General features: G+C 38.9%; 2 protein-coding genes across 3 annotated transcripts; both read left to right on the top strand.

The window, feature by feature from the left end:
- Positions 1 to 300: 300 nt before the first annotated feature.
- Positions 301 to 9,984, top strand: LOC114528880 (zinc finger protein 23-like). 2 transcript variants are annotated; one of them, XM_028550607.1, is made up of 16 exons: positions 301 to 337; positions 1,536 to 1,645; positions 1,822 to 2,173; positions 2,589 to 2,803; positions 3,312 to 3,470; positions 3,831 to 3,975; positions 4,088 to 4,264; positions 5,821 to 5,971; positions 6,064 to 6,260; positions 6,576 to 6,814; positions 7,199 to 7,379; positions 7,499 to 7,666; positions 7,860 to 8,092; positions 8,216 to 8,485; positions 8,743 to 8,802; positions 9,392 to 9,984. In XM_028550607.1, exons 1-16 carry the CDS (start codon positions 310 to 312, stop codon positions 9,716 to 9,718), a joined length of 3,012 nt encoding a protein of 1,003 aa, XP_028406408.1. In that variant the 5' UTR covers positions 301 to 309; the 3' UTR covers positions 9,719 to 9,984. The 2 variants fall into 2 exon arrangements, with proteins under 2 accessions (XP_028406408.1, XP_028406409.1); XM_028550608.1 differs by lacking the exon at positions 301 to 337 and adding an exon at positions 551 to 1,023.
- A 1,249-nt stretch (positions 9,985 to 11,233) lies between these two features.
- On the top strand, positions 11,234 to 14,512 carry LOC114528778 (eukaryotic translation initiation factor 3 subunit E-like). Its single transcript, XM_028550492.1, is given in 14 exon segments — positions 11,234 to 11,332; positions 11,505 to 11,564; positions 11,712 to 11,769; positions 11,967 to 12,084; positions 12,238 to 12,280; positions 12,399 to 12,503; positions 12,618 to 12,743; positions 12,848 to 12,908; positions 12,911 to 12,965; positions 13,071 to 13,290; positions 13,644 to 13,753; positions 13,914 to 14,016; positions 14,100 to 14,246; positions 14,342 to 14,512. Coding segments are annotated over 14 exon segments (1,356 nt in total). The 5' UTR covers positions 11,234 to 11,242; the 3' UTR covers positions 14,402 to 14,512.
- Positions 14,513 to 14,720: the final 208 nt, after the last annotated feature.

The raw sequence follows: 14,720 nt of genomic DNA, 5'->3' as shown, positions 1-14,720 counted from the left end.
ACATGGCTAGGAAACAATGTTTCCTGGTTTGTCTACCTTCATGAAACATGGCTAGGAAACAATGTTTCCTGGTTTGTCTAGAAACTCGACCGGTGATGATTTGACCTCGTCTGGGAAAGACGGTTATGAAATATTAGTTAATCATTTATCATTACCATCCAAATTTAGCATGGTAACGGTGATCACGTCAAATTCCGCTATATTTCAATGATCTAGACTGATCTAGAGTCTAGACGCTCCCATAGTGCTCCAGTGACGTAGCAGCTCAGTGGTCACGCCCGAACTGCGTGCTGGGAGACCTTCGTGAACATGGCGAGCTCAGAAAGCGACAAAAACGGTAAGCGAAATAAAGTTGAAAACTATCACCATTATATACCTCAATAACTGCACTTTTTGTAGAAAATAAGGAGCCCCGGGGTGTTTTTAACACATTTCTGAAATTGGAAATATTTTTTGAGCTTTTTGCTAAGGACGTCGCCCGCCTTCTTTGTGGTCAGTAAAAATGTGGCGGCTCTTCGAAGCAGCGGTCTTTTATATTTTGAAAAATATTTCCATGGAAAATGCGAAGCAAAAGAGAGGTTTTTGGGGGAGAAAAAACAGCGATTTCCGCGCGTTTCATCGCTAAAAACTACCTTAGAAGAACACTACGGATGTTCCTTTATAGAAAGATGTTAAAATATTGTGTTTTTTCCGAGCGCGTTAGCATGCTTTGTTCGCAAAGAATGAGGCGTTTTTTTCGACACTCGAAGTTTAACACAAAAGGCTCTAAATTTCGGTGTGATATACCCAAGAGATTGCCCTTTTCGTAGATATTTTGGTTTATACTTTGTTGTGGATCGTCTAGCGTTAACCATGTGTTGTAAACTATATTTTGTGGCGAGATTTTCTGTGATATTTTGGCGTCTTGTATTAATCAAGGGCATGCATAATGGCCGTTTAGTCAGATCTGAAAGACATATGCTGGATGTTGATGAGTTGATTTATAGGAAGTTGGCTTCTGATGTTTGGATGAGTTTTATTGGTGTAAGGCTTCCCTATGCAATAAGAATGGAAAAAGTATAGCAGATATTTATGGCACTATTTCATGATAAAAATCCTTGTCTTTTAAGACCATAAGCTTGATTTATAAATTCATATCTATCAACCTGAATCTTAAGACTTGCACAAAGTTTTCTCACCCACTTTACCAAACTTATGTCTAAAGTCAGTCTAAACACAGGTCTAAACAAGACCATTAAACATTGTATGTATGTAATCTGTGTTGAAAATCAATTAAAAAGTACTAGCTAACAAAGCTATTAATTCAACAAACCCTTGCTGCCTTAATGGTAAAACAATTTCCAGTAGTCAAAGTATTCCTACTTTGATTACTGGGAATTGTTTTATAGCCTGTTTGGCAAGCCAGCTAGTTCATCCAATACCTAGTATTATATATACCATACAGCCCTGTCCACAAAAACTGGCATATATGGTCCTGCATGTCACATAAACAAATGGGCAGAATTTCATGGCAATTTTTGTTGTATCTGTTCCAGTCTCAAGTATGGAAGATGTTCAAAGTTCAGATGAGGTTTGTGCAACGACAACCACAAATTCTCATCAAAATGATGTGATACTGAATGAAGCGAGTTCTTCTAATGATGTTGTAAGTTTTATCTATCAACAAATTTGGTCATAAAAAATCCCAATAGAAGAGACTTTGTTGAATCAGCGAAGCCATGTTGTTGCTTAAATAATCAACTGTATTTCAAAAACTGGAGATGTTAATTATTGCATAGAGATTGAGAGAGAGGGAGTGTCAACTGTTGTGGCTACATTTAGGTTTCTAAAGACAACCAAGAACCTCAGTCGTCTGAAATTTCACAAACAGAGCAGAGTGTGATCTCTTCATCTGACACCACACAAAATCACAAACTTGTTCTCGACCATCAGGAGCAACAACCAGTCGTGTCCGCAGACACCTCTACCATTACCCACGAGATTGTTACCACCAGCGAGGATGGTAGCAATCCACAAACATTGTATGTTGCAATTCAACCACAAGGAGATGAACATGGTGATTCATCACACGACCAGCCGGCAGTTTATCTGGAAGTTGTAGAGTCTGGTAATCTGCCAGAACAAATAACTAGTGCTGGTGAAGTGTTAGAAGGACAGATGATTCTACAACAAGGTAACCATCAATTGTATTATGATTCAGTGTTAAATTATTGATCCAGTGTTACTACATGAGGAAACCTAAACTAAACTAACTTTATTTATACTGGATAGCTCTATCAGTTCTAAACTGTTCTTCGTAGAGGTTCAGTAAGGATCATCTCTTATTGATCCAGTGTTACTACAGGAGGAAACCTAAACTAAACTAACTTTATTTATACTGGATAGCTCTATCAGTTCTAAACTGTTCTTCCTAGACGTTCAGTAAGGATCATCTCTTATTGATCCAGTATTACTTCAGGAGGAAACCTAAACTAAACTAACTTTATTTATACTGGATAGCTCTATCAGTTCTAAACTGTTCTTCCTTGAGGTCCAGTAAGGATCACACATCTACAAGAACCTAAACTACCATGACATTCTTTTCTTAGCTACCTCTACTACTAGTGGCACCAATGTGATACCAACCAGCTCAATATTAACAGTTGATCAAGATACACTATCAACAATGCAGGCGGAAATGATAGCAGTTCAGGTTCTATCACAATCTGGCGACGTTCAGCTCTTTCAGAATAAATCTGGAAGCACAACACAAATAGTTCCTGTGACTACAATATCTAGTAGCGAACTGCAAGCTTTGACACAGGTAGATATTCAAAATAGTGTTTTGAGACTTGATATTGAAAGACAAACGATATTCAACTCTTGTGCTTCGACTCAAAATGCGGGAAAGTCGTCACGTAAAAACTAGACCAGATTAAGACGATTCGAATATGTGATATATTTCAAATTTAGATCCTTGTAAGCTTGCTAGCTCAGTTGGAAGAGCATTAGACTAGGAAAGTAAAGGTCATGCATGGGTTTGATTTCCAGCGAATAGTTAAGCTAGTCTTTCAGCTTGCCTAGTTGCACGGTAGCTCACAGTAACACCATAAAAACATTCTGGTTTATAAAACTGAATGGTAATGTCTAAACATTTAAATTCTAAGAACTGACAGTTCCCCAGCAGTAACATTGGTTGGCTGCATTTAACAGGATGATTGTGCGGAAAATATATACATTACAAAAACCAATCTTTTGGTGCTAAAAGGAAAGAACTGCTCCCGTGTTATACCGTAGTCAACATCAGGGTATGACTTTATTTTTTGTCACAGGCAAATCTCGTTACAACAAGTATCAGCGCTGCTCAAGACCCAGTTGAATCATCTTCAAGTAATTCACTGACAGCTGTTATGACAGCCGAGGCGGAACACAGCACAGAGCAAGATGGTTCTTGTGTGTCAACCACGACTGAAACTGCTGAAAATATTGGAGTGAGTAACCTTTAAAAACCTTCACCAATGGACAATTTTGTGAAATATAACATATAGAAAAAACAATGCTACGAAAACCAAAATCTTGTAAACTCAAACATATGAGTTATTAAGACCAGACGACAATTTACTGGTTTAGGAATGACTTTTCAAGTAAAGTCGAAATATCACCGAAAAATTGTTGTCTTGTTTCTATGACTCGCATGTTGTTTGCTTGTTGTTTTTCAAAGCGTTGTTTATCTTATGTAATCACGTCAACATTGTATTGGCTTGTATTTAGGGCCAGATATTCCTTGTCTGTGTATAATTGAGAACCCTTCTCGCAAACTTGAACTGAGCTAAGTTTGCTTTCTTGAACAGACAACAGAGACAAACGATGTATCAACAGCCGTGTCGACAACAGAAAACGAAGATTTTGATGCTTCTGGTGTTGACGACGAGGAAAACGCTGGTGAATCGATGCTTGTTCAAGAGGAAAAAGCAGCCGAAGATGCTCTACCAGGAGGTCAGACCTCTTCTCATACACCATGAAGTTCCCAAAATATATTGAAGGGATAACTCGCCCGTGCGTAGATGCCATTCCTTTCAAAGCAATTCTTAATCATTTTTTTTCCCAGAGTTGGAAAAACCGAAGTACACTTGTGAGATTTGTGGGAAGGCGTACATTCGATCCTGGTCTTTTTACGGACACATGAGAGAACACGCTTCTGGCGATAAACAACACAAGTGCAATGTCTGTGAGAAGGTCTTTAACTATGCCAGTAATCTGAGACAACACATATTGATTCATACTGGTAAGTGATGTTCTTTCTTGCGTTCAATTTTCCACGGCTGAAATGGAAAATAGGACGAAAGTGAATGAGTGTGAACATTGCAAAGCAGTAAGTACTAGACTAGTCAGGCTTGTATTAGTAGCAACAGTCAACACTCAGTCAGACTAGCAGTACTGCAATGATCAACTGACATTGAGGAAGGTTGAAAGAGAAACACTGAATAAAACATTGCAAAGCAGTAAGTACTAGACTAGTCAGGCTTGTATTAGTAGCAACAGTCAACACTCAGTCAGACTAGCAGCACTGCAATGATCAACTGACATTGAGGAAGGTTGAAAGTGAAACACTGAATAAAACATTGCAAAGCAGTAAGTACTAGACTAGTCAGGCTACTATTAGTAGCAACAGTCAACACTCAGTCAGACTAGCAGTACTGCAATGATCAACTGACATTGAGGAAGGTTGAAAGAGAAACACTGAATAAAACATTGCAAAGCAGTAAGTACTAGACTAGTCAGGCTAGTATTAGTAGCAACAGTCAACACTCAGTCAGACTAGCAGTACTGCAATGATCAACTGACATTGAGGAAGGTTGAAAGAGAAACACTGAATAAAACATTGCAAAGCAGTAAGTACTAGACTAGTCAGGCTAGTATTAGTAGCAACAGTCATCACTCAGTCAGACTAGCAATACTGCAATGATCAACTGACATTGAGGAGGTTGAAAGTGAAACACTGAATAAAACATTGCAAAGCAGTAAGTACTAGACTAGTCAGGCTAGTATTAGTAGCAACAGTCAACACTCAGTCAGACTAGCAGTACTGCAATGATCAACTGACATTGAGGAAGGTTGAAAGTGAAACACTGAATAAAACATTGCAAAGCAGTAAGTACTAGACTAGTCAGGCTACTATTAGTAGCAACAGTCAACACTCAGTCAGACTAGCAGTACTGCAATGATCAACTGACATTGAGGAAGGTTGAAAGAGAAACACTGAATAAAACATTGCAAAGCAGTAAGTACTAGACTAGTCAGGCTAGTATTAGTAGCAACAGTCAACACTCAGTCAGACTAGCAGTACTGCAATGATCAACTGACATTGAGGAAGGTTGAAAGAGAAACACTGAATAAAACATTGCAAAGCAGTAAGTACTAGACTAGTCAGGCTAGTATTAGTAGCAACAGTCATCACTCAGTCAGACTAGCAATACTGCAATGATCAACTGACATTGAGGAGGTTGAAAGTGAAACACTGAATAAAACATTGCAAAGCAGTAAGTACTAGACTAGTCAGGCTAGTATTAGTAGCAACAGTCAACACTCAGTCAGACTAGCAGTACTGCAATGATCAACTCACATTGAGGAAGGTTGAAAGTGAAACACTGAATAAAACATTGCAAAGCAGTAAGCACTAGACAAGTCAGGCTAGTATTAGTAGCAACAGTCAACACTCAGTCAGACTAGCAGCACTGCAATGATCAACTGACATTGAAGCCCTCTTTCAAGGCGCAATATCCTCGCAGATTAAGTCAAATTCATCTGTGAATTTAAGTATGAAAAATCTTGTCTATTCAGGTGAAAAGCCGTATGAATGCGAATACTGTGAGAAAGCCTTCAATAATCCCAGCTCGCTTCGATCTCATTTGCTCTCTCATTCTGAAGAAAAGCCTTATTCTTGTGATGTTGAAGGATGTGATAAAGCTTTTAATAACCCCGGATCGCTGAGGTGATGAACACCACTAGAAAACGAGACTGACGAGTTCGTTTTGCTCATCACAAAATGAAGTACTCAACGTTGTATTTGGGATTCGTTTCCAGGGTTCATCGTCGCGTGCATCAAGATGAGAAACCATTTCCTTGTCCCCAAGACGATTGCGATAAAGCGTTCAAAACTCAGGCGGAATTATCACGTCATATGTTCAGACATACTGGACAAAAGCCGTATAAGTGTGATCAATGTGACAAGGCATTTATACGGTTTGACGATCTTAAACGGCATTACCGCATACATACTGGTAAGATTATCATGCGAAACGTTGCTTTGGATGTCTGTATTAGAAAAATATCTGTATTGGAGAGGTGTCTGTATTAGAGAGATGTCTGTATTAGAGAGATGTCTGTATTAGAGAGATGTCTGTATTAGAGAGGTGTCTGTATTAGAGAGGTGTCTGTATTAGAGAGATATCTGTATTAGAGAGATGTTTGTATTAGAGAGATGACTGTATTAGAGAGGTGTCTGTATTAGAGAGGTGTCTGTATTAGAGAGATGTCTGTATTAGAGAGGTGTCTTTATTAAAGAATTCTAAATAAGGCATTACCATTTCTTTTAGGTGAAAAGCCTTTTAAATGTGATCAATGTGACTTCGCGTGTATTCAATCCTTTGACCTGGTCAAGCACAAGTATACACACAGCGGAGACAAGCCGTATAAATGTGATATTTGCCCAAAGCAGTTTACTCGTCCAGCGAGGCTGCGTGATCATCTTCGCACTCATACTGGAGAGAAACCGTATAACTGTGATGTTTGTGGAAAATCCTTCGCAGTCCAGACTGGACTCAAGTCACATATGGTAAGGCCTTTGTTAAACGGGTGTAATTTAAGAGAACTCTCGTCAACTCTCATGACCTGGTCAAATGAGAACAAGAGTTGCATGAGAGTTGACTGGATATTACCACACGTAACAGTCAAACGAGGGAAAACTTTAGTCAAGTCTCATTACCTGGTCAAGCTATAGAAGAGTTAATGAGAGTTAACCATTAAGGTTTTGTAGAGCGTTTCATTAATTATCTTCTCTCTGTCAGACCAGAACAAGAGCTGCATGAGAGTTGACTGCATATTACCACACTTAGCAGACGAGGCGAACAGGTGCATGGACAGAATGCATTTAGAAATTTGGGGATAAAACCTGAAGCATAGTTTCATCAAACGTTTGTCTAACTACGTCTCTTTTCAGGCTGTGCACACAGGAGAGAAGCCGTACAAGTGCAGTGAATGTGATCGGTCTTTCAGAACCCAACAAGAACTACAGGCTCACATGGGGCGACACACTGGAATCAAACCTTTTAAATGCGATCTGTGTCAGAAGGAATTCATCTCCTCTGTCACTTTCAAACGACACGCTATTGTTCATTCAGGTACGTTTGAGAATGATGCGACCCACGAGCCACGAGGCCTACATTATACCGCAGTAACTTTATTTATACTGGATATTAAGGATCATCTTTTATTGATCCGGTGTTAAAATCGTTTTCAGGTGAGAAGCCATTCCAGTGCGAGGAATGTGGACGAAGATTTGCTCGAGCGACTGACCTCAAGGTCCACCTTCCCGTTCATAGCGATGACAAACCTTACAAGTGTGGAGAATGCGAGAAAATGTTCACAAGATTTAGCACTCTTAAGGAACACATCCGCACACATACAGGTAGAATAGCTTTGGTAAAATTTTTGCTGTATTTTTTTCAATATATTGCTACTGATTTGAATAGTATTGTGTGCTCAAGGTGTCGATCTTTAGTATACAACCATCTTTGTTTTTAATTGTGGCGCGTGTTTACAACCCACAAACTTGGGTATAGGCACGCATTACAACCGTTCAAATCTGATTTCACTTTCAGGAGAACGGCCATTCAAGTGTGACTCGTGTGGAAGACAGTTTAACCACAGAAGTCATTTTAACAACCATCTGAGAATCCACACAGGAGAGAAACCCTTCAAATGTGAGACATGTGGCAAACAGTTTTCTCGGAAAGCAAGCGTGCGCTATCATATGAAGGTGCATGGTGTTACCATGACACCTGATGGTCAGACCACCAGTACAGTGCAGACAAGTGCCGCTGACCATGAACAGGTATTGTGAGACGTTATGTTGGATTATGTTTAGGTAACAATGCAAGAGTCATCGCACTTCGTGTATGATGAGATCAGTTGGTTAAATTGCGATAATCAATGGACATTTTTCTTACTTTTGAAGGTGACCGCTGGTCAGGTTGTAAGTCAACTGACGAACGAAGCTGATGTCCAGTTAGCAGAGGTACTTGTAGCGGTCAGTGATGCTCTGGTGGCGGCCAATCAAGAACAGGCCTCGGGCGAGGAAGTTCAGCTCATTCAGGCCGGCGCTGAAAGACAAGCCAATGCCGATGGGAGCGTTCAAATCTTGGAGACTGGTGAACAGCAAGGCATCGAGACGGATATGAACGCTGACCAGACCGTACAAATCATTGCAAATGACGAAACTGGGCAGGTGTGTTCAGTATATGGGCTAGCACGTGAAAAAAAATATCAGATTGCAAAACAAGACTACCAGAATGTAAAACAGCGTAAAACATGTGCATATATATGTATACTAATCTAGAAATATTACGTATTAAGAATCCCTGTTTCACCGACGTAACATCATTTTAGACCCCAGGGGCTTTTATTCTTGGTCCAAATGTTTATTTGGTTTGAAACCTGCACGGTGTCACGTCCATGGAAATTCTAACCTTTGATTTTTTCTAGATAATTCATAATGCTCAAGTTTTGGACACAAGTCAGTTAACAGAAGAACAGCTAATGCAGGTAACTGGGATGATGTCATACTAGAGATCTTTTGCTTGGCGTTTATGACACACCACAAACCGCAAAAAAAACTCATTCGAATTTTCAAAACAAATGCCAGCTTTCTGCATTATATAATCATAAAGTAATCACCACATTATACCTGAGAAAGTGTCAAAAATCATTTTTCAAATATGACTTGAAACTAGCCGTTGACTTTTGACTGTAGTAAAGGACAGAATTGGTCAATCATAGTCGTGTATTTCTGAGTTAACTAGGATTTAACTATGCAAAATGTAGCATCAAATGTGGTATAACAACTGCCTAAATAGACAAAACACTTCTCGACGTTTCGACCTGAGGGCCTTCGTCAGGAGAGTTAGTATGGAAGTACGAAGGCCCTCAGGTCGAAACGTCGAGAATTGTCTATTTAGGCAGTTTATATCACATTTGATGCTAAGTTGTTTGAAGACGCTGCCACGCTGCTCCTTGGTTATATGCAGAATGTAGTTAAAGAGTTTTATACAACCGGTCCCTGTATTGCATTGTTTTGTTTTAATGTTTTTCAGAATAGGCAATGTCGTATTTATTTTTTTTTATTGTTTTCCAGGTTAGTAGCATTGCCAATGTTCAAGCTGGCGAAGGTCAAGTCATCGCAATGAACGTTGACGATGCGCAGCTGAAAATGCTGGACCCGAGTCAGCTTCATGCCCTCAGCGTGATCGCCGAGGCGTCCAGGGGGGAACAAGTCCAGATCCCGGATATCATCGCGGCCGCGGCTGCCTCCGGCGTGAGTATCACGACGTCCGATGACGTTGCGCATATTGTCGCTGTCCAGGAGGAAAATGTACAGCAGGCGCATGTGGAGATGGCACAAGAAATGGAAGAAGGCGTGGTTACGAATAACGGGGAAGAGCAGCCAATGGAAACGGCTTGAGTGATGACGTATGATCGTTGGAACTGATCTTGTGTGAAACTGGAATAAAGGATACAACGCTATTTCAGGCCGCGAACAATGTCGTTTTAGAAAGTCTCAAAGGTTCTTACGAGTGTTGCGACAGGCATATTAGGGAAAGTTTTACTGTACACAGTACTATATATTAGAGCCTTTTGTATCATAAGTTCAGCTTGTATACTTCCGTTCGTATCTCAAGATTTCAAATAATTTGTATGCTGTCTAACTGTATTGTTCCAATAAAAAAAACAGGCGCACATTTTCTACTCGAGTCTAAATCTGATCTCTGCTATATTTTCTTCTATTTTATTTCACGTTGTTTTTTAAGCCATTGGCATTGTTAATAATGTTTGCAATGAGCAATGCTGATGATGAACTCTGCATATGGTCAGGCAGTCTTTCAGCAATGGCCTTCTTCCTAACCTTGCGCGTACAGTTTGCGTAAAACTCGTTCTTTAGCAGTCCTTCTTCAACTTTCCGACATTTTTCACATGTTTTCATGGAGTGTATCTCGGAGCTGAGAAGTTTTTTACATTTCTCCCGTAAATTTTCAAACTTAATTCTTTCGTATGCAGACTGAAAATGTCCTATTTCATTATTATATGTTTCTGGTGTAATATCACTACGTCTATTTGTAGAAAGACCAGGAAACTGGCCATCTTTATACAAGTCTATATTGCTTTTGTGTTTTTGACAGTGTTCGTTTTCTAAAGCGTTTCTTTGCCGCAAAATTTCAAACTTTTTGAACAAAAATGGACTGAGATCTTCGTGAGTATGAACGATTTTATCACGATGTCTTGACTTTCCCTTGCATTTATACTGTTTTTCTTTTAATATTTGAAGCTTTTTACAAACAAATTGACTCAAGTCAGTATTCTGATTATCATTCTCTCCTCGATCATTCGACGTTTGGCTTGAAATTTCTTCCTCGGTAAGCTGAGAACTCGTGTGAAAATCCTCGGTATATTCCTCATCCGATGCTTCGGTCCTTACTGAGCTAGCAGAGGTAGAAATAGTCACTGAAACATCGATTTCTTTTTCTTTCGACTTGGCGTCCATCTTGGATTCGTCACCGAGGTGACACCGACCTCAATATAAACTGGATATTGAATCTTTCGAAATTCTACCTCAAACTTCAAAGGAAACTTCTTTTTGAAAACCAAATAGTTTAGGTTGAAAAATAAAATGCATTAAAGGGTTAAACAAAGTCCATTGTTTCAATGCAAATGCTTGCAAGAAAGCACACGTTCATTAGCCTAAGAACCCTTGCTAATTATTTTTATGGTGTATGAATAGATATATCTACCCAGAAACGATAAAATACTCTTTGATTTTGACATATATCATCACAGCAATAATCAATAAGTGGCAAAAAAATCGAATCTCAATTTTCGAGGGTTAAAAAGTTAAAAAGCAACAAATGCAGTATTAAAGATTTTAAACGTTCGTTCCCCCTTCTTTCTCTTCTTGTATTCCCCTCCGTCTTCTTTACAACACGTTTCCAATATGGCCGACCAAGATTTGACTTCTAAAATTGGGTGTTATTTAGACCGGCATTTAGTCTTCCCTTTGATGGAATTCTTGTCCGTTAAAGAGGTTTGTAGCTCTCGTCAAACATCGTAGTTTAGTTTAACGGGTAGAAATTTATCACACTGTACAAAGTTGTACGACACTAGTATTCACTATGTATGGATGATATTTTGTGGTAGGAAAATGTTTAACTAATATAAAATTTCCGGATATGACTGGTTTTCTTGTGTGAATTTAGGTATATGCCGAGACTGAAGTGCTTCAAGGAATTCTTGAACTTCTTAATAACACAAAAATGGTAAGTACAGAGTACTTGGGAAAGAGACTGTATAAAATGAATAAAATAAATGAAAAAATGAATAAATCTTGATACACCAGAATTCTAGCTTTGTTTACGACCGTTGTATCTCAAACACTTGTCTGTAATTTAATGATCTAAAAACAGGTGGATCTGGCTATGGATGTGTTTAAAAAAATTCACCCAGACGAAGAAATTCCTGAAGGTTGGTTGGAACAGTTGCTTTGAAAATGAATTAGACTTTTTAAACTGGTTAAGATGGTTCAAATAGGTGATATTTAGGCAGGTTTGAATCCCACTGGGGTCAGGCTCATTTTTCAGCTTGCCCAGTTGGTAACTTAGAGCAGCACCATCATAATATTAATTGGTACACCTGAGTCATATTGTGTGCTATCACTTTAGAATTAATCGAGAAACGAGCTGAAGTTGTGGACGAACTGAAGAAATTGGAAGAGAAATCTGAGCCAGTCACGAAATTGTTTCAAGATGAAGAGTTTCTCGAGAAAGCACAGACTAGCAGGTTTGAAGGGCTATATACAGAATATTTCAGTTCTTATTTGTCTATTAAACTGTTAACTAATTAACACTGTTCACTAATGAACCATTATGTTCCCTTTGTAGCACCATAACCATTTGTGCCCAAAACTATGATTTTACTTTTGATATTTTATAGGGATGGAAAACATTTATTTGATTATATACAAAACGAGAAGGGAGTAAGTTTAACTTGTTTTAACAATGGTAGGCAAGCCTGTCAAAGTATTTAGAATAGTATCTAATGTATGGTAATCACTTTATGTTAGCTTTTCGCTGAGATAATCTCCGTGTCTTTAGGTGGAATATGAAACTGTTGAGAACCTTTATCACTATTCGAAATTTCAATACGAATGTGGAAATTATCAAAGTGCTGCGGATAACCTGTATTTTTATAGAGTTCTGGTAGGTTACCTGAACATTGATAGAGGATGAACTAAGATGAAGCTCTGAGGCATGAACAACGTACATTTCCAAACTACAAGGTCTCTAAAATCTCAAGATCTTAAATATTTCCAGGCTCATCCGGCTGAACCAAAGACTGTTGATGCCCTGTGGGGAAAACTTGCTTCAGAAATATTGATGCAAAATTGGGATGCTGCTCTGGCTGACCTGGATATACTTAAAGACGTTGTTGATCAAAATGTAGGATAAATTATATCCTGTGTTTATTTTCCCTTTGTGCCTTCATTTGTTGTGAGTCGATCTTCCAGGAATGGCTCTATAACTGGTATTTTTTTATCTTTTAGCATTACCCAGAACTACAACAGCTCCAGCTAAGAACATGGTTAATTCACTGGAGTCTTTTTGTTATTTCAACCACCAAGGAAGAGATCTCTTGATTGACTTGTTTTATATCAATCCTAAGTATGTTAAGCAGGGCATACTACATACTATAACATCCAAGATGTTTCTAGGGAAGTGGATAAAACATCTTACTGGTCGATAATAACCGGCTTCTCTTTCTTTCAGATATCTTAACGCCATCCAAACAATGTGCCCGCATATCCTGCGCTACTTAACAACAGCTGTAATCACCACTAAAAGACGTCGTGTTGTTCTAAAGGATCTAGTCAAAGTTATTGAACAGGAATCTTACACATACAAAGATCCAATAACGGAGTTCCTGCAATGTCTATATGTCGACTTTGATTTTGATGGAGCCCAGAAGAAGCTCAGAGAATGTGAAGCAGTGAGTGATCACTAAGGATAACTGAGGATACTAAGAACTACTTAGGACTTCCAAGGAGTACTGAGGATAACTAGGGACTACTTAGGACTATTAGGGACTACTTAGGACTATTATGGACTACTGAGGAGAACTAAGGACTACTTAGGATAACTAAAGACTACTTAGGACTACTGAGGATTACTAGGGACCATGTTGGACTACCAAGGACTACTAGGATTACTTAGGTCTATTGAGTATAACTAGGGACTGCTTAGGACTATTGAGGACTATTAAGGACCACTGAGGATAACTTAGGACTACTGAAGACTAGCACGACTATTTAGAACATCAAACAAGTCTTTGTCTCTTTTCAGGTGCTTAAGAATGATTTCTTTCTTTGTGGTTGTATCGACGAATTCCAGGAGAATGCTCGTCTCTTTATCTTCGAAACTTTCTGCAGGATTCATCAATGCATCAGCATTAAGTAAGAGTAAAAATGATGTCAAACTAGAAATTTTCTCACCTCTAGTCACTGCCTCTAGTATCTAATGGTGATCCATCACCTCCAGTACCGATTAAGTTCTGACGGTTGTCCAAAGTCTGGTCTACCGTTCTGGTCACACAGCGATGTTTTAATGTTTCAGGATGTTAGCAGAGAAACTAGACATGTCCCCTGAGGACGCTGAACGATGGATTGTCAACTTAATTAGAAATGCAAGATTGGACGCAAAGATCGACTCTGAGAAGGTTGGTCTCTTTCAAACTTTGGTCTGTTTCCAATCTTAGGGCCAGGCTAAACTGTTCTCCGTACATCGTTTTACCTCAACCAGGGTCACGTGGTAATGGGTACCCAGGCCTCCTCGGTCTACCAACAAGTTATGGAGAAAACAAAAGGTCTCCTGTTCAAATGCCAAGTCTTAGAACAAAACTACGAAAAGAAGAAAAAGGCGGGAAATAATGATAACTACGGAAGTAAAGTAAGGAAATGACTGATATTTGATAAATAATTTTGAAATACTTTCGGATTTCGCTGCTATACTTTTTTATTTTGTTTTTTTAAATCTTTTTATAGGGTGGTTGGTCGAATACTTACGATACAGCTTATATGAAGAATCGTGAAAAATTAAACTAATTTAACGCTAACTTCTAATAAAAAACTGAGAGAAATCTATGTATGAAATACACTTTTAGAAATCTCGCTAATAAGTGGTTGCACTGGAGAAATAAATTGATAAAACCTGCATGAAACGCTGTGCTCCTGTTGTGCAAAATGCATGAATGCATGAGTCAAAATTCGGCCCGATTTCTTTCGCTACAATCCTTCGCGTGTGATTCCGCCATGACGGTGTAAATAAGGCTTTCGTGAAGAAGAGAAATCCAGAGCTCTTTGTCCAAACCCGCCAGGCACACACAGAAAAGTTCGTATTGATATTCTGTATTGGAGCGACTCA

Source organism: Dendronephthya gigantea, unplaced genomic scaffold, assembly GCF_004324835.1.
Source record: "Dendronephthya gigantea isolate DGI-Jeju-01 unplaced genomic scaffold, DenGig_1.0 000051F, whole genome shotgun sequence".
Classification (NCBI taxonomy): Eukaryota; Metazoa; Cnidaria; class Anthozoa; order Malacalcyonacea; family Nephtheidae; genus Dendronephthya; species Dendronephthya gigantea.
This window is presented reverse-complemented; position numbering and strand designations above follow the sequence as displayed.